The sequence below is a fragment of the Bombina bombina genome, chromosome 3 (assembly GCF_027579735.1).
Source record: "Bombina bombina isolate aBomBom1 chromosome 3, aBomBom1.pri, whole genome shotgun sequence".
Lineage (NCBI taxonomy): Eukaryota > Metazoa > Chordata > Amphibia > Anura > Bombinatoridae > Bombina > Bombina bombina.
Window position 1 is genome coordinate 969,028,213 of NC_069501.1, and position 26,526 is coordinate 969,054,738.

At 39.1% G+C, this 26,526-nt stretch overlaps 1 protein-coding gene across 4 annotated transcripts in view; it reads left to right on the forward strand.

Annotated features, from left to right (window-relative positions):
- Positions 1 to 26,526, forward strand: part of PRPF40B (pre-mRNA processing factor 40 homolog B) — a 296,834-nt gene that overhangs the window by 76,414 nt on the left and 193,894 nt on the right. For 2 of the 4 annotated variants that reach the window (XM_053708036.1, XM_053708037.1), the window contains exons 3-5: positions 3,509 to 3,652; positions 12,889 to 12,957; positions 13,491 to 13,521. In XM_053708036.1, the coding sequence (XP_053564011.1) occupies positions 3,509 to 3,652; positions 12,889 to 12,957; positions 13,491 to 13,521 (244 nt within the window). The remainder of the gene's footprint in view (positions 1 to 3,508; positions 3,653 to 12,888; positions 12,958 to 13,490; positions 13,522 to 26,526) is intronic. The other 2 variants (XM_053708038.1, XM_053708039.1) reach the window with 2 other exon arrangements.

A 26,526-nucleotide genomic window follows, 5' to 3' on the forward strand; every position in this document is an offset into this window, starting at 1 on the left:
GATCGTCTGGTGTAATTTGGATACGCCCCCTGGTGGGCGTGTATACACAGCGCCTCTGGAAAAGTTCCGGTTGGTCGGTGACAGCGACAGATATGAAGTTAAGACAACGCTGATACAGCGTGCCGAGGAAATGAAATAACCTGATGGCTCTCCCTCTAGGATTTCTTCTGAGCCTTTGAGCTTTTTGGATCGAAGTGAGCAGAGGTGAGACTGTACGCAATATATGCTTTGCTTACACAGTGTGAATGATCGCTGATACACATAACTAATTACTTTGGGTACACCGTTATTATTCATTTGCGGTGTGTGAATTACAGGACTTTTGAGTATCTCTTGTTTGTGTGATTGGTTCCCTCACCCCCTCTCGCTTTTGGTTCTTTAACTACCAAAAGTAGTCAGATTGTGCCCAACTTGCGTTCGGAACATCTGTAGTGACGTAAGCATCAATCTGTGTCGGACTGAGTCCGGCGGATCGAAGCTTACGTCACTAGATTCTACTTTTGCCGGGCAGTAGGGCTTGATAACTAAGGCGAATCAGCCTCGCCACAAATACGCTGCATAATTCCAGCGTATTTGCGGTTGACGGCTTGATAACTATAACATATGTTTAAATGCATATCTATAATTTTCAAAGTAATAAGTCAGAATTAAATTAATGATTCAAATTGAGCATATGATTTTGATCTACAGCAATTTACCACATTTGCGCCTAGATTACGAGTTTTGTCGGTAAGGCTGTGCGGTGCTAACGAGCATTTTTCCCTCACCGCTCACCACAGACAACGCTGGTATTATGGGTTTTTACAAACCCGGCGTTAGCCGCAAAAAAGTGAGCGTAGAGCAAAATTTAGCTCCACATCTCACCTCAATACCAGCGCTGCTTACGGTAGCGGTAAGCAGGTAAAATGTGCTCGTGCACGATTTCCCCATAGGAATAAATGGGGGAGAGCCGGCTGGAAAAAAAACTAACACCTGCAAAAAAGCAGCGTAAAGCTCCTAACGCAGCCCCATTGATTCCTATGGGGAAATATATTTTATGTCTACACTTAACACCCTAACATGAACCCCGAGTCTAAACACCCCTAATCTTACACTTACTAACCCCTAATCTGCCGCCCCCGACATCGCCGACACCTGCATTATATTATTAACCCCTAATCTGCCGTTCCGTACACCGCCGCCACCTACATTATATTTATGAACCCCTAATCTGCTGCCCCCAACATTGCAGACACCTACATTATATTTATTAACCCCTAATCTGCCGCCCCCAATGTCGCCGCAACCTAACTACACTTATTAACCCCTAATCTGCCGCCCCCAACGTCGCCACCACTATATTAAATTTATTAACCCCTAAATCTACGTCTAACACTAGCACCCCCTAACTTAAAATATAATTTAAATAAATCTAAATAAAATAACTATCATTAACTAAATTATTCCTATTTAAAACTAAATACTTACCTATAAAATAAACCCTAAGCTAGCTACAATATAACTAATAGTTACATTGTAGCTAGCTTAGGGTTTATTTTTATTTTACAGGCAAGTTTTGTTTTTATTTTAACTAGGTACAATAGTTATTAAATAGTTATTAACTATTTAATAGCTACCTAGTTAAAATAAATTCAAATTTACCTGTAAAATAAATCCTAACCTAAGTTACAATCGGAATTAAGGTAGAAAAAATCCTATTGGCTGATGCAATCAGCCTATAGGATTGAAGTTCAATCCTATTGGCTGATTGGATCAGCCAATAGGATTTTTTCTACCTTAATTCCGATTGGCTGATAGAATTCTATCAGCCAATCGGAATTCAAGGGACGCCATCTTGAATGAAGTCATTTAAAGGAACCTTCATTCTTCAGTTGGACTTCGTTTTAAGAGGATGCTCCGCATCGGATGTCTTGAAGATGGACCCACTTCCACTTCGCCCGGCTTTGTTGAGGACTTCGGCCCGGCTGGGTGAAGACTTCTCAAGGTAGGGTGATCTTCAAGGGGTTAGTGTTAGGTTTTATTAAGGGGGGATTGGGTGGGTTTTAGAGTTGGGTTTGTTGTGTGGGTGGTGGGTTTTAATGTTGGGGGGTATTGTATTTTTTATTACAGGTAATAGAGCTGATTACTTTTGGGCAATGCCCTGCAAAAGGCCCTTTTAAGGGCTATTTGTAATTTAGTATAGGGTAGGGCTTTTTATTATTTTGGGGGGCTTTTTTATTTTATTAGGAGGGTTAGATTAGGTGTAATTAGTTTAAAAAACTTGTAATTATTTTATTATTTTCTGTAATTTAGTGTGTTTTTTTTTCGTACTTAAGATAATTTTTTTCAATTGTATTTAATTGTAGTTAGTTTAGGTAATTAATTTAATTATAGTGTAGTGTTAGGTGTAATTATAACTTGGGTTAGGATTTATTTTACAGGTAAATTTGAATTTATTTTAACTAGGTAGCTATTAAATAGTTAATAACTATTTAATAACTATTGTACCTAGTTAAAATAAATACAAACTTGCCTGTAAAATAAAAATAAACCCTAAGCTAGCTACAATGTAACTATTAGTTATATTGTAGCTAGCTTAGGGTTTATTTTATAGGTAAGTATTTAGTTTTAAATAGGAATAATTTAGTTAATGATAGTAATTTTATTTAGATTTATTTAAATTATATTTAAGTTAGGGGGGTGTTAGTGTTAGGGTTAGACTTAGATTTAGGGGTTAATAAATTTAATATAGTGGTGGCGACGTTGGGGGCGGCAGATTAGGGGTTAATAAATGTAGGTAGGTGTCGGCGATGTTAGGGACGGAAGATTAGGGGTTAATAAAATGTAACTAGTGTTTGGGATGCGGGAGGACGGCGGTTTAGGGATTAATAAATATTTTATAGTGGCGGCGATGTCCGGTTCGGCAGATTAGGGGTTAATTTTTTTTTTTAGTGTTTGCGATGTGGGGGGGGGGGGGGGGCTCGGTTTAGGGGTTAATAGGTAGTTTATGGGTGTTAGTGTACTTTTTAGCACTTTAGTTAAGAGTTTTATGTTACGGCGTTAGCCCATAAAACTCTTAACTACTGACTTTTAAATGCGGTACCAGGCTTGACAGGAGAGGCTGTAGTTGGTTATTGGCGGCTACTCATATATGCCTCTTGTCGTTGGCTCACCAAATGTGTTCCGCTAGCTCCTAGTAATGCATGGCTGCTCCTTCAACAAAGAATATCAAGATACTGAAGCAAATTGGAGAACCTTGCTGCTTTGTTTACTGCTCATTTACATTCCAATTGGTTGCAGTTGTAAACAATCAACTTGCTTTACTGAGTGTTCTTAATACGTTCCCAGTTTATTATACTGTTTCAGTAATTGTATTTGTTTTGCAAAAAGGATTAAAAAGACAAAACAACAAGTAAAATATGAGTGGTGCAGTTACAATTTGTGTTTATTTTATTTATTAATTTGTAATATTTTGTAATACATATGCACTTATACATTTCTCCATTTTATTTTTGTGTTTATATTAAAGATGCCTCCACCAGGCATTCCGCCACCTTTTCCACCAATTGGAATGCCACCAATTGGGCAGAGGCCTCCAGCAATTCCCCCAATTCCACATGCAATGATGCCACCCATGATTCCACCAATGGCTGTGCCACCACCTCTCGGACAGGTACATCTTAATTTATTGTTATCTTGGCTATTACTAATGTGTTTTTTTCCAGTCTCTGTATTGTTATCTTTTAATGGAATAATTGTAAAATGTAATATTAATTTAGAATTAAACACTACTTGAAACAAAAGAAGGTTGTTAAAATAGTGCAAGCATTTAAAGCCAAAACTAAATGCAAATTATCACTTGTATTTGCCAAAAGCATCTAGAAAAAATCATTCACTCTTTCAGTGAGAGCTTTTACTGTGTGCGTGAATTTGAAGCAGATATGGAGTTGTTTTTGCTCAGCAAATTAAATTCTTATGGGTTGAAATGGAGTCTATTCATAACTATTTGAAGAGCTGTTAAAAAAATGTTTTGCATTGGTTTTTGTGTTTCAAATTCAAAGCCATTGAAAAGCCTTTTTCCCCCCACATTTTTAAATGCATTTATATTATTGTACTGTTTATATACTTCCAATTAAAGCCTGTCACCTACTATGTTCCAATCAACGAGAAACAAAATATGGACACAAAAGTGAGCTAAAAGCAGCTGCATCCTGGGTGGCCATGATCCCTTAGGGCAAGCTACTAAGCTCTGTCCAACTCCAGGTGAACTCTTGTCTTTTCTTTTTTTCTTTTATCCAAAAGGCCCTTGGGGATTTTGTCTTTCTAAGGGCCTGATGATGAAAGATTCTCCTGCTTGGAGAAAAAATGTAGTGCAGACTTCGCAGGGGCTGAATTTACTGAATGCTCCAAAAAATGTGCAGAACTATTTAGTACTGCAAAATCTCTCTCATTTCTGTATCTGAAGAAGAGACACAAGCCTAGTTCAATATATCACTGCATGATATGAGAGTTTTGTTACACTTACACTTTGTGCATTGTATTTTAAATTACTTTACACTTCAGATTGGGTCCTTTCAGTATTATTACATTTAAGCTTTGCACTTTCTATTTTCTATTAATACATTTAGATTTGGCTACAGCAGTGATTTTACAAATTCTAATTATTTTGTAAAAGTTTCTGTTACTTTAACATATTAGAATTATACTTGGTATATTTCTGTGTATCTTTTACAACTTACATTGCACTTTGTATTTTCTCTATTGCAAAATAAAACACATCTTTAAAAAATGGAAGGGAAATGGAAGTTCCCTGGGTTGAACAGTAAAGTTCCCAGGGTATGTATGAAGTTCTCTCATAAGTCTTGTGAAATGTTGTAAGCATTTTAAAAAAGCTGGTCTCACTGAATTTTTTCGCCAGCTGAATGTAGGTGATGTTTCCTCCCAATTCTTAATAGACATATTTAACTGACAGAAAGGTAATATATACTAAACTATAGGCAAAAGCAAGTTAAATTGTAGTGAAAATATTTCATTTTAATTTGTAATTGATGCAATCTGAACCTTTATACCAGCCCCAGGTGTTCTCCAGTTACCTTCTCTTTCCCATATGAAATTTTGTATCTCACAGAGCCTCATTACTTTCTATGGCACCTCCCATCTCTCTGGGACTTCCAGGTTCCACCCCTTTTCATATAGCATTTAGTGAGTTTAGCACCTGTGAAGTCTGCACTATAATTTCTCTCCAAACTAGAGAATCTTTGCTTATTAGTCCCATAAAAATCAGTAAAGCACTCTGGGAAACTGAAGCTGTCAGTTTTTCAGTTTTATTTTAAATAAAAGAAATACAAAATGCAATGTAATTTGTAAAAGATACTTATAAATATACAACGTGTTATTCTAATTTGTTAAAGTTACACAGAAATGGTGAAAGCATAACCAGAATTTGTAAAATTCACAATCCTAAATACACTGTTGTATACAAAGTAAAGTACAAAATAGAAACGGGAAAGTTGATGTGTAATAAAACTTAAAGGGACATTCCAGCCAAAATTCAAATGCACATGAATGCATTTGAGTTTTGAATATAAGCATTTTTGAAACTATACATGTATTATCAAAAATGCTTCTAATAAAAGCTATAGCTGTTTCAAACGTGTATTTAAGTATGCGCCGTGCACCAGCACTTTAACCCCTTAAGGACCACAGCACTTTTCCATTTTCTGACCATTTGGGACCAGGGCTATTTTTACATTTCTGCTGTGTTTGTGTTTAGCTGTTATTTTACTCTTACCCATTTACTGTACCCACACATATTATATACAGTTTTTCTCGCCATTAAATGGACTTTCTAAAGATACCATTAGCTAAATATTTCCTAAATTTTGTCCTGAGTTTAGAAATACCCAATGTTTACATGTTCTTTGCTTTTTTTGTAAGTTATAGGGCAATAAATACAAGTAGCACTTTGCTATTTCCAAACCATTTTTTAGTTACATTGCAACACTGATATCTGTCAGGAATCCCTGAATATCCCTTGACATGTATATATTTTTTTTAGTAGACAATCCAAAGTATTGATCTAGACCCATTTTGGTATATTTCATGCCACTATTTCACCGCCAAATGCGATCAAATAAAAAAAATTGTTCTCTTTTTCACAAACTTTTTCACAAACTTTAGGTTTCTCACTGAAATTATTTACAAACAACTTGTGCAATTATGGCACAAATGTTTGTAAATGCTTCTCTGGGATTCCCTTTGTTCAGAAGTAGCAGACTTATATGGCTTTGGCGTTGCTTTTTGTTAATTAGAAGGCCGCTAAATGCCGCTGCGCACCACACGTGTATTATGGCCAGCAGTAATGGGGTTAATTAGGGAGCTTGTAGGGTTAATTTTAGCTTTAGTGTAGTGTAGTAGACGACCCAAAGTATTGATCTAGGCCCATTTAGTTATATTTCATGCAACCATTTCACCGCCAAATGCGATAAATAATAAAAAAATGTGTTAAATTTTTCACAATTTTAGGTTTCTCGCTGAAATTATTTACAAACAGCTTGTGCAATTATGGCACAAATGGTTGTAAATGCTTCTCTGGGATCCCCTTTGTTCAGAAATAGCAGACATACCTTTGTTCAGAAATAGCAGACATACAGTATATGGCTTTGGCGTTGCCTTTTGGTAATTAGAAGGCCGCTAAATGCTGATGCGCACCACACTTGTTTTATGCCCAGCAGTGAATGGGTTAATTTAGGTAGCTTTTACGGTTAATTTTAGCTTTAGTGTAGAGATCAGCCTCCCACCTGACACATCCCACCCCTGAACCCTCCCTGACCCCCCTCAAACAGCTCTCTTCCCTCCCCCACCTCACAATTGACACTGCCATCTTAAGTACTGGCAGAAAGCATTTTTAATTTTTTTTTCTTTCCTTATATTGATTCTGCAGTGTTGGATCCCCTCTTAGCCCCCAACCTCCCTGATCCCCCCCATACAGCTCTCTAACCCTCCCCCCTCTACCTATTTGCTGCCATCTTGGGTACTGGCAGCTGTCTGCCAGTACTCAGTTTGCCCCCCAAAAATGTGTGTATTTTTTTTTTAAAATGAAAATAAGATTTTCTGTAGTGTAGCTGCCCCCCCTCAATATCCCACCTCCCTCCCAGATCCCTTGCCCAACATCCCAGATGTCCCGAATACTGTGGTTCTTTAAAAAAAAATGTTTGCATAGATCGTTATTTGGCGTGCGTGCGCTCCCCCGCATGCGCACGCACGCGCCCCCACCTGTCCCCGCATGTCGCTTCAGCTGACTGACGCACACATGTCGGATACCGGAACAGGATGTAGGAACATTGATGGGCCGCACCACCCGCCTCCCTGCTGCTGCTTCCACCCACCAATGATCGGCTCCATCAATGCCCTATACAGAGAGGGCCACAGAGTGGCTCTATCTGTATCGGTGGCTAAAAAAAGGTGTTACAGTGATGACTCAATACCGAGGCATCACTGCAACACCTTGAAAGCAGTTGGAAGCGATCAGGATGGCTTCCAACGCTTGATACCCCTGAGGACATACAGGGTACGTCCTTGGTCCTTAAAGTGAAGGTAAACTTTGATGAATGAAAGCCCGTTTTTTAAAAATACTATTAAAAACAGGGGCACTTTCATTCATCAAAGTTTACAAAGCAGCCGTTTTGATTAAAAACTTACCTCTCTTCTTTGCACAGCCAGAGCAGCTTCCCCCACACGGAGATTCTCTCTTCACACGTCATCAATGACTAATCCAGCTTCCTCCAATCACGGCTTTCAACCCAGGGTAGTCATTGTCTGAGGCCATGCCATGATTGGAGGAAGCTGGATTAGTCATTGATGACGTGTGAAGAGATGATCTCCGGGTGGGGGAAGCTGCTCTGGCTGTGAAAAAAACAAAGATAAGTTTTTAATCAAAACGGCTGCCTTCTAAACTTTGATGAATGAAAGTGCCCCTGTTTTTAATAGCATTTTTTAAAAGAATATCTAGCTATGCATTACATGCACAGAAAAATGTTAACACTAAAACAGTGATATATTTTATTAGGAGCATTTTTGCCAATACATGTATAATGCAAATATGTTTCTATGTAAATATATAATTCATCTATGTGCATTTACATTTTGTCCGGAATGTCCCTTCAAAGGGCCAGTAAACCTACCAAATAATGTTGTATAATTCTGCACATAGTGCAGAATTATATAACTTTAGCTTAGCTGCAGCTTCCTATATCAAAGGACTGCAGAGATATTTACCTACAAAAATGAATTTTACAGAACTCCGCTCCTGGCTCTACTGAGCGGTCTGTTTTTTCATCAGTGCATCGCAGCACGCTGTCTACTCACAACCGGCCTTATCGCGCTATTAAACCAGACCAGAGCGGGAGCGATCTACATTGAGTTTAATGGCGCGATCGGGCCGGCTGTGAGTAGACAGCGTGCCGCGATGCGCTAATGAACAAAAACAGACCCGCTCAGTAGAGCTAGGAGCAGAGTTCTATAAAATTCATTTTCGTAGGTAAATATCTCGGCAGTCCTTTAATATAGAAAGCTACAGCTAAGCTTATGTTATATAATTCTGCACTATCTGCAGAATTATATAACATTATTTGGTAGGTTTACTGGCCCTTTAATCTGAAGTGTAAAGTAATGTAAAATGCAAAGCACAACGTTTAAATGCAGCAGAACTCTCATGTCATGCAGTGCTATATTGCACTGGGCTTGTCTCTCCTTCACATACAGAAATGCAGGGAACACCCCTTGGAGAAGTATAGCATTTTCCAGTTTGTTATTATTACATATAGAAAATGTCAGGCTTGATCATCTTATCCAAAGATGTAAAGATACATGCATAACACTTGTCACGGTTAATTTTGTAATTATTAGAATAGCTGTATATACAGTGAAGCATTTTGCTAAAGGATTTCATTGAACCTTGGATCATATGTCTTATGTTCAGTGACCAAATGAAAGATTTAATATTCATATTTTTGGTATTAATTATCAAAATTATTCATAATCTTATTTATATATTATTATCTACAGTCTGTTTTTGTTTTTTTTGCTCTTAAACTCCAGGACAAATTTATAGAACTCTCAGTTTAACCCTTTAAGGACACAGCTTTCAGTTTGCTCAATTGTTTTATGACGGAAAAATTCCGTCATATGTCCTTAAGAGGTTAAATATTTTTGAAGTGAAATATTTGTTGACATAATTGTTTGTCTTTTGTTTTTTAATAGAACGCAAACACTGTGTTAAAGTTCAGCAGCCTGCTATGAGAGGTGCATGCTCACGCATGCGCACTAACACTAGCAGCCTTTAATTAGTAATACTGGCATATAACCTTTCTAGAACAGAAAAGGTCAACTTTAAGGTAAAAAAAGAAACAACAAAAAAAAATAAGAGGGTGCAGAAAAAAAAGAAATCTAACCAGTCACGTTGATCTAACAAACTATGTTGAACCATTTTTCTGCTCATGCTAACATTTAGTTATATAGATTTATCATTTATTACTTTCTTTAGATTAAAAAAAAAGTTCTCTATATCTCTGCTGTATAAAATTTTACGAGTCTTCAAATAGAACTGAAAAATGACATTGTAAAATAATCATAATATACAATGAATGCCCCTTCAAATTTGCTGCTGGCATAAATATTCTAATTCTAACCTATTGTTTCAAAAGTTATAATGAAACAATTATACATAACACTATTTTGCCTTTCTGTTGCTTTTGTTAAAGGGACATGAAACCCAATTTTTGTTCTTTCAGGAATCAGACAGGCTATATAATGTTAAACAACTTTGCAATTTACTTATATTATCAAATTTGCTTAATTCTCTTTATATCCTTTGCTGAAGGAGTGGCAATGAAATACTGAGAGCTAGCTGAACACATCTAGTCAGCCACTCGCAAAAGACAAATATGTGCAGACACCTATCACCAGATAGCTCCCACTAGTTTAGGGTATGTACATAATCTATTTCAACAATGGATACCAGTAGCGGACCTACTCAACAGGGGGCCCTGGTGCAAAAAAATGTTTGGGCTCCCTCAAAGGTAACTCAGTATTAAGCAAAAGTAATAACATAAATGCTGCTCTGTATAATGATTTTGAGGATAGATAGATGGATCTGCAACCTGCACTAATAAAAGGCTCCACTGCATTTGGATTGTACACATTCTGCATATGCCTGTGGTTGCTAAGCCCCTCCCCCTCAGCACTTGGGCCCTGCTGCACCAATGATAGTTCTGATCCTGGATACTAAGAGAATGAAGCACATTTGAAAATAGAAGTGAATTTAAAAGTGTCATAAAATGACATGCTCTATCTGAATCATGCAAGGTTAATTTTGACTTTCCTATCCCTTTAAAACTTTTTTTTAAATTATAATATGCAAAATAAATCTAGCATGACTGTCTCAACTTCCCATTCTGTCTAAATTGGATTGAACAGCTTTACCTCATGTTTACAAATAATGCAGAAACAAACAAACTGGTGCGATGCTCAGGATCACTCAACTTGATTGACTCCATAACCTGATCAGTTCTTGAACTCAGTACTGTATCTGGCCCTGGAGAACTGGAGTGAAAACTCCCTGTAAGTGTGCTCTTAAAGGGACATTATACTGCTGAATACAACTACTGTAGCACAGTTACTTATCACCATGATATAGGTTTTCTCTAATTTACCTGCAGCTCTCTGCAAAGTCATTCTCTTATTTTAGCCCATTATAAGTGACAGTTACAGAAGTTCCACATTTTCACACTGGGTGCCACCATATTGGAGCTTAAATGATCATTACACCCCCAAATGTTTTTTAATGATTCAGATAGAGAATGCAATTTTGAACAACTTTCTAATTTACTTCTTTGTTGAAGAAATAACAATGCACATGGATGAGCAAATCATATCAGGCATATATGTGCAGCCACCAATCAGTAGCTCCTTAGCCTACCTAGGTATGCTTTTCAACAAAGGACACAAAAAGAACAAAACAAATGAGAAAATATAAGTAAATTGGAAAATTGTTTAAAATGACATCCTCTATCTAAATTGTGAAAGAAAAAAATGGGTTTCCTATCCCTTCAAGTATTCCTGCAACCTGTGACAGAAGCAGTGCGCATTCACAAATAATAAAGGTTGTATTTTGTAGGATAAACCAATGTGCAAACCAACTTTCTAATTTACACCTATTATCAATTTTTTTCATTCTCTTGGTATCTTTATTTGAAAAGCAAGAATGTAAGTTTAGATGCCGGCCCATTTTTGGTGAACAACCTGGGTTGTCCTTGCTATTTGGACAGCACCAATAAACAAGTGCTGTCCAGAGTACTGAACCAAAAATTGGTTGGCTCTTTAGCTTAGATGCCTTCTTTTTCAAATAAAGATAGCAAGAGAACTAAGAAAATTGATAATAAGAGTAAATGAGCAAGTTGCTTAAAATTGCATGCTCTATCTGAATTATGAAAGAAAAAAATTGAGTTTAGTGTCCCTTTAAAGAATACCATGGGAACAAAGCAAATTTTATAATAGAAGTAAATTGGAAACTTTTTGAAAATTGTATGCTTTGTCTGAATCACAAAATATTTTTTTTTGGGTATTATATCCCTTTAATGTCTCTTTAATATTAGAATAGATAAAAAATGGTATCCTCGCTGTTCAATGGTGGCATGATTAGTTTTACATTATTTACGTCTCTATATTATAGCCATTAGTTTTCTACATTTGCTGTGAAAGCTTCTTTTTCAAATATTTCCTAGATATCTTGGCCACGAAACAATTCTAATATGAATTCAAAATCCTTCAAAAGGCCAACTTTCTGCTAATTTACTCTTATCTTGTTTAGATGGGATAGTTGTTGTTATAACTGTAGCTGAATGTAACCTATGTGTCCTAATAGCATTGATGATGCCTTTACCTTTAATAGTGTCTATGTAAAAAAATATGTTTTTCGCAGAGTATAGTGACCCCCTAGCTGCCAGCCCTGCTCCTTAGTCTCTTTTTTTTTTTTTTTTGTTCTGTTCTACAACTCTGGCATCAAATAGGAAACGTGCACCTAGATTTAGCGTTCTGCGTTAGCCGTCAAAAGCAGCGTTAAGGGGTCCTAACGCTGCTTTTGGCCGCCCGCTGGTATTTAGAGTCAGGCAGGTACAGGTCTACCGCTCACTTCCCTACCACGATTCCAGGCTACCGCAGATCCCCTTACGCCAATTGCGTATCCTATCTTTTCAATGGGATCTGCCTAACGCTGGTATTTGGAGTCTTGGGAGAAGTGAGCGGTAGACCCTCTACCGACAAGACTCCAACCGCAAAAAAAAGTCAGTAGTTAAGAGTTTTATGGGCTAACGCCGGAATATAAAGCTCTTAACTACTGTGCTCTAAAGTACACTAACACCCATAAACTACTTATGTACCCCTAAACCGAGGCCCCCCACATCGCCGCCACTGTAATAAAAATTTTTAACCCCTTTTTGAGCCTAACGCAGACCCTCAGACAACTCTAAATATCAGCGTTGTTGGAAGGGTGCGTTGGGAAAAAAAGCAGCGTTAGCTACGCGGATCTTTACCGACAAAACTCTAAATCTAGGTGTTAGCCTGTAGACTCGTTGACTTCAATGGGAGCTGTTATTGCGATGAAACACTCATGCAAAGGATTTTCTCTGACATAATCTAAAATCCAATCAGGAGCATTCAGCCTCTTGCACATTATACATGGAATGCCTCTATAAATGTGTAAAATGTCCCTAAAAATGATAAACTAAGGCATAATAATCTAATATTTATCTATGTTATTTGTATAACAAGGAGGAGTGTTAAGCTGCAACTTTTTTTTTATCTCTTCTGTATAATGAGGATACTTTCATAATTGTATATTTTCCCCCAAAGATTCCAAGTTTGGTGCCTCCTTTAGTACCATCTATGATGCTGCCTGCTGTAACATCCAGTTCTACTACAGTGAGTAACCTGATTGTAACTAACATTGCTAACAGCCTGTTGCATTTACTCTCAGCCTGTCTGCTGGTGTCACTCTGCACCCTGTGCCTCAGATGCTTTCTGTAGATTCCCTATTAATTTAGTCTGGGTTTAGTACATAAATAACTAATTTGTGCTAATTATGCCTTTTAGTGATGCAATGATAAATTCACTAATAAAAAAATAGATTTTACACAATATGATAAATATAATTGTAATATAAAATGTGTGTATACTGTGACATAATGTGAGTTTCTTTAATTTTGGAATTGCCCACTCAACAGTAGTATTAGCAATAACTTTGTTAACAATATGTTTCATTAGCAGACTATGTTCTTAGTTTTCTTTTTGCGATGATTTGACATTATAATATACCATTGGGTATGAGGCTGTAACTCACGCTACTGAAGTTGTCCCATATTAGGGAATATAGCCCCGTAAAACTAGATTTGTGGGCTCAGACAAAAGCAAATCTCCTGAACATATGAATAATAATTTCACTTTTCTCTTGGCAGGCGGCTGCTCCAGGAGCAGAGTCTGTGAGCTGTGAGTATCCCGTTAAGTCGGGAGAGTAGAAGGGGACGGGGTGATAAACTATAGTTTAGTATAGTAAATATTTGTAGGATAAGACCTGCTTTTTTTAATTATTTTTTTACTTCTTGTGAATGTGCCTTTCTAACCATTCCCCCCTTTGATTAGTTGTCCCTATATTGAGCCAGATTATGAGTGGGGAGCTAACAGGTGGTTTATTGCGTCTGTTTGTGCGCGTGTAGAGCTCTGATTACAAGTTGAAAGTAAACATGATCGCTTGAGCGCAATTTAAATTAACACTCCTTGGGATAGCGCATTCTCAGAGCTCTGGTTAACGGTTTTGCAAAACAAAAAAGAGTCACAAAACTCATCAAAATACATTACAAAGTACAGTTACACTAATAATAACACTATCTGATTAAAATTATTTTAAAAATAAAAAATATCACAAAAAAAGTTATAAGGGCTCAAAGATATAAGGTCTCCGGTGTAAGAAAAAAAAAAAAGGTAAAGGGCTTTATAGATATATGACTAATTACGGGCTTGATTTAACAAAGCCTTATGGCTGCAAGTTCTCACAAGAACTTGCTTGCGGTAATTTATCAAGCAGCGGTCACCAGAACACCGCTTCCTTAACCTCTTCGCCATCTCTAAGGTGGCGAAATTCAATCTCCGCGGTCGAGTCCGACCGAGGAGATTGACAGCTCCTGCCCGCGCGTGATTGGCTGTGCGCGGGCAGGGGGCGGGATTGCACGCGAGCGTAAAATTGCGCTCGTGTGCAATGTTGATTACCTGCGGGTAATTTCGCCACGCCACAGGCGAGCTGAGGCATACAGGGGCGCGTATACGTGCCCCTGTACGCCTCAGCTTTGATAAATCTAGCCCTTTGTATATGTATGTATGTATGTATGTATATATATATGTATTTATATATGTTTGTGTTTATATGTGTGTACATATGTATTAATGTCATTATGTATATTTATGTATTTACAGACATATATATATATATAGATATAGATATAGATATATATACACTCACCGGCCACTTTATTAAGTACACCTGTTCAATTGCTTGGTAACACAAATTGCTAATCAGCCAATCACATGGCAGCAAATCAATGCATTTAGGCATCTAGATGTGGTGAAGATGACTTGCTGTAGTTCAAACCGAGCATCAGAATGGGTAGGAAAGGGGATTTAAGTGACTTTGAACGTGACATGGTTGTTGGTGTGAGACGGGCAGGTCTGAGTATTTCAAAAACTGCTGATCTACTGGTATTTCTTTCCATGATATGGTGAGTCCACAACATCATCAATTACTAGTGGGAATATCACTCCTGGCCAGCAGGAGAAGGCAAAGAGCACCACAGCCAAGCTGTTAAGTATCACTCCCCTTCCCACAAACCCCAATCATTCTATTTGCCTTTGCCAATGGAGGAGGTGAAGTTTTGGTGTCTGAAGAAAATTGGATTTCTTTCACTACAAGCAAGATTTTTTGGGTCTAGCCGTAGTCCACGTTAATCTCTTTAGTAGGGTAGTGGTGACTTTAAAGCAGTTAGGAACTTGTGAGGTGGGCCTCGCTGCATTTTCCTAACATTTTGGTGCCTTAGTATAGACAGCCAGAGTAGGTATACTTTGTGCTTTCTCTTTCCACAGGTCTCTGTAAGGAGTGGCGTCCTTTCACACCATGTGAGCTGTCCTCCTGCCGAACAGCTAGATGTGCAGGTAAGTGCCTTTTTGTCTTCTGGGTAGAGAGACTGGCACTGAAGGGGTTAAGGAAATCTCTCTTCTGCACTCATATTTGGGACTACAATCCTGGGTTTAGAATTAATGCAGGCAGTGAGCATACACTTTGGGCATGTGACACAGGAGACTGGAGTTTAATCTCCTTTATGGAGAAGGAGTTAACTCTGGTGGCTCAGGGGTTAATTTTTATTTTGTTTCTCTGAGTAAATTAATCATGAGATTGCTATATAGTGACAACTGATAAGCACTATGGGGCCCATTTAACAAGCTCCGTATGGAGCTTGTGGGACCGTGTTTCTGGCGAGTCTTGGGTTGATTGATAGCTCCCTGCTGGCGGCCCATTGGCCGCGAGTCTGCAGGGGGCGGCGTTGCACCAGCAGCTCTTGTGAGCTGCTGGTGCAATGTTAAATGCGGAGAGCGTATTGCTCTCCGCATTTAGCGAGACCTTTGGTAAATAGGGGCCTATGTGTTTTTAGCACTTTATCCGTGTTGGAAAAGCTTGTTACTAGAAACGATGTCCTTAGCCATCTCTGACATGTTATTTAGTCAGGAAGTGGCTCTCTTTCTCTATGGCGGTCTTTTTCCGGCTAGAAGCGCACGCTTTCATTCTAGTGGCACAACTTCTCTAGCCGATCACGTGACATCTTAGTTCCGTTCTTTACACAGATCGGAGCGGTTGTGGCTACTGCTATCAGTGGAAGTCTCATAACGGATCGCAGAACTCACTGTCAGTTATACAAGTGGGGCAAGTAGGCACCTCAGTCATATCGCTGAGGTGTAGGGTGTGTTTAGGTTTACGTATTTGAACCTTTTGCTGCCTAAATTCCTTTTCACGGCTTGGGGCCAAACTTAGCAATTTAAAGTGACAGTGCATTAATTAAGTATATTTGGTGAGGACGCGGATTGTCTTTTAGTGAAGATATTACCGCTATTTTTATATTTAAAGGGACAGTACAGTAATAAAGTATCTTGTTTCCTTTTTAATTTTTTTTTTTTTTTTTGTTGTTGCAGTCATGGATCAGGATCATGCTCTTATGGACAGGTGCCTGCTTTGTTTAGAAAATCCTATTGTGCCACCCTTGCAATTTTGTTCCTCATGTATAGAGAGGACTTTTAAGCATAAAGATAAGCTCTTTGTTTCTGAGCCAACAGTCTCTCAGGATGATACTTTTCAGGCAATGCCACAGCTTTCCCCTCAAACGACCCAAGCCTCTATGGCGTCGCAAGCAGTGCCCTGCTGTTCCTCTCAACCTCCTGGAGGAGTTTATTTGCAAGCAGAAATTGCTGCCCAGGTATCTTCTGCGGTATCTGTGGCATTAGCTGCCTTTCCTATGCTAATGGGAAAAAGCAAGAGGAAAATGAAAGATTCAGATATTAAGGTTTCTGCTCCTGCTTTGGCTAACTAAGTTGCCCTCTCTCATAAGTCTGATGAGGAAGATATGTTGGTAGCCTCTGAGGGTGAAATCTCAGATTCGGACAGTATAATTCCTTCATCTGATGCTGAAGTTGTATCCTTCAGATTTAAGCTTGAACACCTTTGTGTACTGTTAAAGGAAGTTTTGGCTACCCTGGACGACTCTGATACTCCTGTTGTTGTCAACCCTAAAACATCTAGTAAACTTAATAGATACTTTGATGTTCCTTCCTCTGTGGAGGTGTTTCCTGTTCCAGACCATGCTACAGAGATTGAGGATAGCTGCTCCTTTAAGGATCCAATGGACAAAAAGCTGGAGTCTTATTTGAAAAGGATGTATGTTCATCAAGGTTTCCAATGGCAACCTGCAGTGTGTATTGCCACTGTTTCAAGTGCGGCATCCTATTGGTTCAACACCTTGTCTGATTCTCTTCAGGTAGAGACTCCCTTGGAAGAGATTCAAGACAGGATTAAGGCTCTTAAATTAGCCAATTCCTTTATTTCTGATGCTATCTTGCAGGTTATTAAACTGGGAGTTAATAATCTGGCTCTGCTGTGCTAGCCCGAAGGGCATTGTGGCTGAAATCTTGGTCAGCTGATGTTACCTCTAATTCCAAACTTCTGTCGATTTCCTACAAGGGTAAGACCTTGTTTGGTCCTGGTCTGGCAGAAATAATTTCTGATATCACGGGTGGAAAAGGGTCTTTTCTACCGCAAGATAAGAAGAATAGACCTAAAGGACGTAATTTTTGTTCCTTTTGTAACTTCAAAGGAAAGTCTTTCTCTTCCTTTTCCAAGCAGGAACTGTCCAAGTCTTTTTGGAAACCCAATCAGTCTTGGAACAAGGGAGAGCAATTCAAGAAACCTGCAGCTGAGTCTAAAACAGCATGAAGGGTTCACCCCCGATCCGGGATCGGATCAAGTGGGGGGGTAGACTTTCTCTGTTTTATCAAGCTTGGATACGAGATGTCACAGATCCCTGGGCTGTGGACATAGTATTTCAGGGTTACAGAATAGAATTCAAGACCTTTCCTCCCAGGGGCAGGTTCCACCTCTCAAGATTATTTGCAGACCAGATAAAAAGAGAGGTGTTCTTGAAATGTGTTCAGAATCTTTCCTCCCTGGGAGTGATAGTTCCAGTTCCTGTCCAAGAACAGGGCCTAGGTTTCTATTTCAATCTGTTCGTGGTTCCCAAAAAAGAGGGAACTTTCCAACCTTTTCTAGACCTAAAGTGTCTCAACAAGTTTCTCAGAGTACCGTCTTTCAAGATGGAAACTATTTGTTCCATTGTTCCTTTAGTCCAAGAGGGTCAGTTCATGATGACCATAGACCTGGAGGATCCCATTCACAGGGATCATCACAAGTTCCTGAGATTCACCTTTCTAGACAAACACTTTCAGTTTGTGGCTCTTTTGTTTTGGCCTTGCCACATCTCACAGAATTTTCTCAAAGGTTCTGGGGGCTCTCTTGGCAGTGATCAGGTCTCGGGGAATTGCTATAGCGCCATACCTGGACGACATTTTGGTTCAGGCGCCGTCTTTTCAATAAGCAAACTCTCATACAGTGATCTTGTTGTCTTTTCTACATTCCCACGGATGGAAAGTGAATCTGGAAAAGAGTTCCCTTGTTCCAGTTGCAAGGGTAGTTTTCTTAGGGACCATAATAGATTCCCTAGTTATAAAGATATTTCTGACGGAGGTCAGAAAATCAAAGATTCTTTCCTCCTGCCTCTCTTTCTGCAGTCTACTGTTCGGCCATCAGTGGCTCAATGTATGGAGGGTAATTGGTGTGATAGTCGCTTCCATGGACATCATTCCCTTTGCTTGATTCCATTTGAGAGCTCTGCAGTTATGCATGCTCAGGCAATGGAACAGGGACCATTCGGATCTCTCTCAGAGGATAGATTTAGATCAATCGACAAGAGACTGTCTTCTGTGGTGGCTTTCTCAGGAGTATCTGTCTCAGGGCACATGTTTTCGGAGACCTTCCTGGGTGATTGTGATCACGGACGCCAGCCTGCTGGGCTGGGGAGCAGTCTGGGACTCATTAAAGGCACAAGGACTATGGATGTCCAAAAATACAAAGTGGGTGGAGGTGGCGCCAAATCAAGGCTATCTGGTTATTATAAAAAATGTGTACCAAGATATAGATGAATAAATAAAGCAAATTGCTACAGCTATGAGTTCCAAAGATGTAAAAACAATTTATTGGCAAATTAAATAATGGTCAAAATCAATTTGAAATAAAGATTTAATCATTTACTGTCTTAAAAACACCGGTGTCTATTCTAAAACCAAACTAGCATATAAGACTAGCCAACTGCACAAAACAATCCTTAAAAATGAGTGACAATAAAAAATCAAGCAATGACAATAAAAAAATCAAGCAATGCACATATCGTTAGATATATCGTTAGCAATAAACATAGTTAGAATTAGAAAATGCAATTTATGGAAATATTCAAGCAATACTTAAGGACTCATATACTTCAAGACTCGGCGGTCTGTATATCTATTCTGCAAATACGTTTTTTGTTTTTATTGCAGAGGAGATGTAATACACCTTATTCCTAGAGTCTGATGTGGTGGATGATGTGATCAGAACGCTGTCAAAAAATTACTAACAAAAAAGAGGGTAGTTCATTCTCAAATGTACTTTCGAATTTTAGCAAGGACTATGGACTCAGGAGGAGTCTGCTCTCCCCATAAACATCTTGGAGTTGAGAGCGATTTTCAATGCTTTGATTGCTTGGCCTCAGTTGTCCTTAGTCTGGTTTATCAGGTTCCAGTCGGACAGTATCACCTCTGTGGCTTACATCAACCACCAGGGAGGAATTTGAAGTTCCTTAGACATGAAGGAGGTGGTTTGGATTGTTCAGTGGGTGGAAGCTCACAATTAAGGTCTATCTGCCTCCACATTCCAGGAGTGGACTACTGGGAAGCAGATTTCCTGAGCAGACAGACATTTCATCCCGGGAAATTGGCTCTCCATCCGGAGGTGTTCTCCAGGTTAATCCTCAAATTGGGGGCGGGGGGGGTGCCGGAGTTGGATCTGATGGCGTCTCAGCAGAACGCCAAGCTTCTGAGGTACGGTTCAAGGTCAAGAGATCCGCAGGCTGCACTGATAGATGCTCTGGCGGTTCCTTGGGATTTCAGTCTAGCATACCTGTTTTCTCCGTTTGCTCTCCTTCCATGAGTCATTGCTCGTATCAAACAGGAGAGAGCATCGGTAATTCTAATAGCCCCTGGGTGGCCTTGCAGGATCTGGTTTGCAGGTCTGGTGAGGATGTCATCTCTACCTCCTTGGAGGTTGCCTCTGAGGAAGGACCTTCTGACTCGGGGTCCTTTCCTCTATCCAAATCTCGTTTATCTAAAACTGACTGCTTGGAGATTGAACGTTTAGTTATGTCTAAGCGTAGTTTTTCTGAGTTGGTCATTGAGTCCTTGATTCAGGCTCGTAAGTCTGTTACTAGAAAGATTTACCATAAGGTATGGCGTAAATACCTTTATTGGTGTGAATCCAAGGGCTACTCTTGGAGTAGGGTCAGGATTCCTAGAATTCTGTCTTTTGTCCAGGAAGGTCTGGAGTAGGAATGTCAGTCAGTACTCTAAAAGGTCAGATTGCTGCACTACTTATTTTGTTACATAAGTGTCTGGCGGATGTGCCAGATGTTCAATCTTTTGGTTAGGCCCTGGTCCGAATCCGGCCTGTGTTTAAGTCTGTTGCTCCTCCTTAGAGCCTTAACCTTGTTCTTAAATTTTTATAACAGGCTCTGTTTAAGCCTTTGCATTCCATAGATATTAAGTTATTATCTTGGAAGGTTTTGTTTCTTTTTTGCTATCTCTTCTGCTCTGAGAGTTTTGGAACTCTCACCTTACCTTATCTTTCATGAGGATAAGACGTTTCTTTGTACTATATTGGTCTCTTCTTATCATAAAGAACGTCTTTCGCACAACTTGGATGTTGTGCGTGCTCTAAAATTTTTGCTACAGGCGACTAAGGATTTTCGCCAGTCTTCTGCCCTGTTTGTTTGTTTTCTCAGGAAAGCATAAGGGTCAGAATGCTTCTGTTACTTCTCTCTCTCTGGTTGAGAGGTATAATTTGTTTTGTTTATGAGACTGCTGGTCAGCAGCCTCCTTAGAGAATTAAAGCTTATTCCACTAGGGCGGTCTCTTCTTTTTGAGACTTCAATCATGAAGCTTCTGTGGAACAGTTTTGCAAGGCTGCAACTTGGTTCTCTCTGTATACTTTTCCAAATTTTATAATTTTCGTACTTTTGCCTTGGATGAGGTTTCTTTTGGGAGAATGGTTCTTCAAGTGGTGATGCCTTCTGTTTGCGTCTACCTGTCTTGTTCTCCCTCCCTAGTTATCTGTGTCCTCTAGCTTGGCTATTGGTTCCCACTAGTTATTGATGACGTTGTGGACTCACCATATCTTAGGAAATAAAATAAAATGTATGCTTACCTGATAAATGTATTTATTTCCGGATATGTTGAGTCCACAACGCCATCAGTTACTAGTGAGAATATCACTCCTGGCCAGCAGGAGGAGGCTAAGAGACCACCCTTTTATTTAAGTTATTTTTGACTAAACCTCAGGCACCTCTACACCTTTGTGTTATTCCTTTTTTCCATTTCCCTTCGGTCGAATGACTGGGGTTTGTGGGAAGAGGAGTGATACTTAAAGGGACACTAAACCCACATTTTTTCTTTCATGATTCAGATAGAGCATGCAATTTTAAGCAACTTTCTAATTTACTTCTATTATCAATTTTTCGTCATTCTCTTGCTATCTTTTTTTTTTTTTTTAATTTATATTTTTATTGAGGCGAAGAAGACAGGTACAGCATATGCAAAATGAAGGGCAATATCTCACAGGGAAAAATACAGTTTTACAGTCACAGACAACAGCTTAACATTTACTAAGTACTTCACTAGGACAGAACATTACCCCTCATCAATGCCTCTCATTTTAACATTTAACTTCTCTAGTGTCATCAATGTTACGGAGATCCCATTGAGGGATCTGAAAACTAGAACACAGTTGAAGACATAGAAACTAAAATTAACATTGAAGGAGATCATAAGAATAAGCATGACACTCTGGAAATACACAGAAGAGAGAAAAAACAAACAAACAAAACAACACTACATCAAAACAAGTCTGTAGAAAATGCTTCATAGAGTAGTCCAAGTACTAATATGAAAACTGTAGCTAACATACAATCCACAACATTAAAAAATAAATAAAAAATAATTTATTTTAGAGGTTACCAGTGCTGAGGGTTATATTTTAGGATGATATACAGGGCAACCCGGATTGCAAGAGTCAGGAGTCCCCTGAGGGCGAGTGAATGGACAGATAAGCCCAGTGGGCAATCATTGATTCAACTGCCAGTTATTATTTGAAGGTTAAAAATCTTGGTAAGCTTGGCTAGGGCTTGTTGGCGAGGGAGCTACCAGGTGCTCTAGAGGCTGTCCTCTACATCAAGTTTATAAAAGGGTCAAGTTGACCAGTATTCATTATTTATTTTCCTACAAAGACCACCTTATCATCTACACTAGCCAGAGCTTCCCCCAGGGGGTAACTCTCTAAAGTGCATGAAAGACAAATTTAGTTGCCACACCTAAATCTCTTTGGACCTCAAACAACTCATCATCAGCTCTAGAACTACAGTAGAAATGAATGTAGGTTAAAAATAATACCAAATTTATTAGGAGAGACAAACTGCAGACAGCTAGACACGTAAGAGATATCTTAATAAAACTATCATTAATAGGATCCGGAGAGCCATTTTTACACTACTATAGGAACAAGCTTTGGCAAAGGCTCTACGGACAGGGCAGAGGCTACGTAACTCTGCCAAAAGGAAGTATAGAGGATAAATTATTTATCCCTTACCCCACGTACATGGGGGGGGGGGGGGGAGTGACAAGATAGTACTCTCTTTCTGATGAGGGCTACAATAATGCTAAGGGAACATTCGCAGTACAGATTATGGATGGCCAGGGATTCCAGAGTTTCTCATAAGAAAAGCGTTAGGGACATTAAATCTATCATATGCCTAGCTATGTGGCATACTCAGTTAAGCTACTAGCTAAATGTTGTAATCTGAATAAGGGGCATATCTCCCAAGAAACTAAGTTGGAATCATTAGTTAATACTTTGACAAGCCATTCATGATGACCACTCAGAATACAGAACAGGGCACACAACATCTCCCCGTGCTGCACAATTCTATAATGTCAGGGGCTATTTTAAAAGGAATACAACAGTCAGAGAAAGTCATAACATCAATTCACACACCAGCCAGTCAGAGTACATTCAAACTTCGACATATAGATGTGAAAATCAGCATATATATAGAAAATAGATAATTTCCATTTACAATTATTGCTAACCAATCCCGGTTAAATCAACCCATAATAAAGCAAAACTTTGCTGAGCAGTACTGTAGCTATATAAGTGCTGGGAAAAATTGTTGTGTAAAAGTGATATCTTACAACATTAAACATAAAATTAACACGCTTAAGGCTAGACTACCAAACCTAGGAACCATTACTGATAAGTCCTCAATTATTCTGTGTAGAGGGGAAACAACAAGAGGGTTCAGTCCCAGTGTGCACACAGTCTTAGGTAATAGTCCTCATAAATGCAGACTTTTCGGGCCAAGAACTGAGTTTTAAGCAGCAGCACGTTAAACAAGCAAGATGGGATTATGAACGTTAAACAACTGCTGCTATAATAAAGAGTGTCACCCAATTCCAGAGAGCCAGAAACTCTCACTCTGCAGGATCATCAAGAGAAAAATACTTTCCAGAGACAGGACCTCTGCACTGCTCCTCTCAAGGCTCCAGAACATGTAGAAATCCAAGGCGGTTCCACGAAATGAGGCCGACAGTGATTTACTCATATCAGCAGGGCCGCATTCACAGACGTCAGCCACTCTCCCTTCTGCTCCCGGCCCAGCGGCAGTGAGTGACAAACACCTCCAGGTATGACTCTCAGCATGACCCACCATATCGCCGCCACCGGAGGGGAGCCCCCCACTCCCACCGGCACTTCTCACAAGGGTCTGCACATTGCGATCCAGCAGGACCGTCACTTCGCAGTCAGATCCATTCGGTAGATGCTCCACTTTAGGGGGATCAGGCACTATGTGAAAGTTCCCAGTACTTAGCTGCACAGTTCCAGGGTTCTCACTGACATCCACCTCTCCGTCCTCAGCAGCTAGCATAGGTTTCCCTGTTACGCGCGCCACTTCAATCCTTGCCAGCAGAGCATCAAATCTAATGAGGATCCGTTGCTCATACTCGGCAAATAGAGTCTGTAGCATGGCGCAGATGTCTTTCCCCATATTCAGTTGCGGCCTGCTGCTTATCCAAAAGCATTAATATAGCAATAAAAACGTCTTGTTCGGTACAGCCAGATGTTTCACAAGAGTCTCCTGAGGTTCCCAAGAATAACCCAATATCGAAATGTTGTTCCACAGAGGAAAGACTAGAGAAATTGAAAATATAGTCAGGAGCCTCCTAGTAGCACGACTTATTGCTTTGGCTGCTGGCTCCGTCCCCCATTCTCTTGCTATCTTTATTTAAAAAGCAGGAATGTGATGCATAGGAGCTGGCCCATTTTTGGTTGATAACCTGGGTTATGCTTGCTTATTGGTGAGTAAATGTAAGCCTCCAAGATTTACATTCCTGCTATTAAAATAAAGATAAAAAGAGAACAAAGAAAAATTGTTAATAGGAGTAAATTATAAGGTTGCTTAAAATTCCATGCTCTATCTGAATCGTGAAAGAAAAAAATTGTGTTTAGTGTCCATTTAACAGTTGGCTGTGGTGCTCTTTGCCTCCTCCTGCTGGCCAGGAGTGATATTCCCACTAGTAACTGATGATGTCGTGGACTCACCATATCCGGAAATAAATACATTTATCAGGTAATGGTTTACAGAGAATAGTCCAAAAAAGAAAAAAAATCCAGTGAGCAGCAGTTGTGTGGACTACAATGCTTTGTTGATGTCAGAGAGCAGAGGCTAATGGGCAGACTGGTGCTAGATGATAAAAAAGGCAACAGTAACTCAAATAACCACTCATCACAACCAAGGTATGCAGAATACCATCTCTGAACGCACAACACGTCGAACCTTGAAGCAGATGGGCTACAGCAGCAGAAGATTATACCGGGTGCCACTCCTGTTAGCTAAGAACAGGAAACTGAGGCAACAATTCGCACAGACTCACCAAAATTGGACAATAGAAGATTGGAAAAAACGTTGCCTGGTCTAAATCTCGATGTCAGCTGCGGCATTCAGATGGTAGGGTCAAAATTTGGCGTAAACAACATGAAAGCATGGATCCATCCTGCCTTGTATTAACGGTTCAGGCTGGTGGTGTAATGGTGTGGGGGATATTTTCTTGGCACACTTTGGTCTCTTTTGAGCATTGTTTAAATACCACGGCCTACCTGAGTATTGTTGCTGACCATGTCCATCCATTTATGACTACAGTGTACCCATCTTCTGATGGCTACGTCCAGCAGGATAATGCACCATGTCACAAAGCTCAGATCATCTCAAACTGGTTTCTTGAACATGAAAATTAGTTCACTGTACTCCAATGGCCTCCACAGTCACCAGATCTCAATCTAATTGAGCACCTTTGGGATGTGGTGGAATGGGATTCGCATCAAGGATGTGCAGCTGACAAATCTGCAGCAACTGCGTGATGCTATCATGTCAGTATGGACCAATATTTCTGAGGAATGTTTCCAACACCTTGTTGAATCTATGCCACAAAGAATTAAGTCAGTTCTGAAGGTAAAAGGGGGTCCAACCCGGTACTAGCAAGGTGTACCTAATAAAGTGGGCGGTGAGTGTGTATATATATATATATATATATCTACACATATAAACACATAAATACATATGTATACATACATATATATATAATACGTATATATAAGTTTATTAAAGCCCTTTGCAGTTAAACAATTTTATTGTTTAAAAAGATAGATAATTCCTTTTATTGACCATTCCCCAATTTTTTATAACCAGCACGGTTATAATAATATACTTTTTACCTCTGTGATTACCTTGTATCTAAGCTTCTGCAGACTGCCCCCTTATCTCAGATCTTTTGACAGATTTTTAAATAACTTTATGGGCATGAGCACAATGTTATCTATATGGGACACATGAACTAACGCCATCTATCTATGAAAAACTGTCAAATGCATTGAGATAAGAGGCATGACATGCCCTCATGAAAGTTTAATTTGGACTTTACTGTCCCTTTAAGCAGATGAAAACATGTAAAAACATATTTATGCAATAGTCATATTTAAGAAAGTGTTATACTGCGTATTTACTGTAAATATTTCACATTCCAATTTTCTGCACATAGCAGAATATGTTCTAGGTCTTTATAAATAGATATTCCTATATATATATCTGTATATATCTTTACCTATATATATTTACCTATATATAATCATTTATATATATATATATATATATATATATATATATACAGGTAGCCCTCAGTTTACGCGGGGTTAGGTTCCAGAAGGAATGGTTGTAAATCGAAAGTGTTGTAAAGTTTATAATGTAAGTCAATGGGAAGTGAGGGAGATAGGTTCCAGGCCCCTCTCAAAATTGTCATAAGTAACACCTAATACATTATTTTAAAAACTTTGAAATGAAGACTTTAAATGCTAAATGGCATTGTAAACCTAATAAAATAATCACACAACACATGACTGGAGAAAAAGGTTGTTATTCTGAAACGGTGTAAATTGAACTGTTGTAAAACGAGGGCCACCTGTGTGTATATATATATATATATATATATATATAT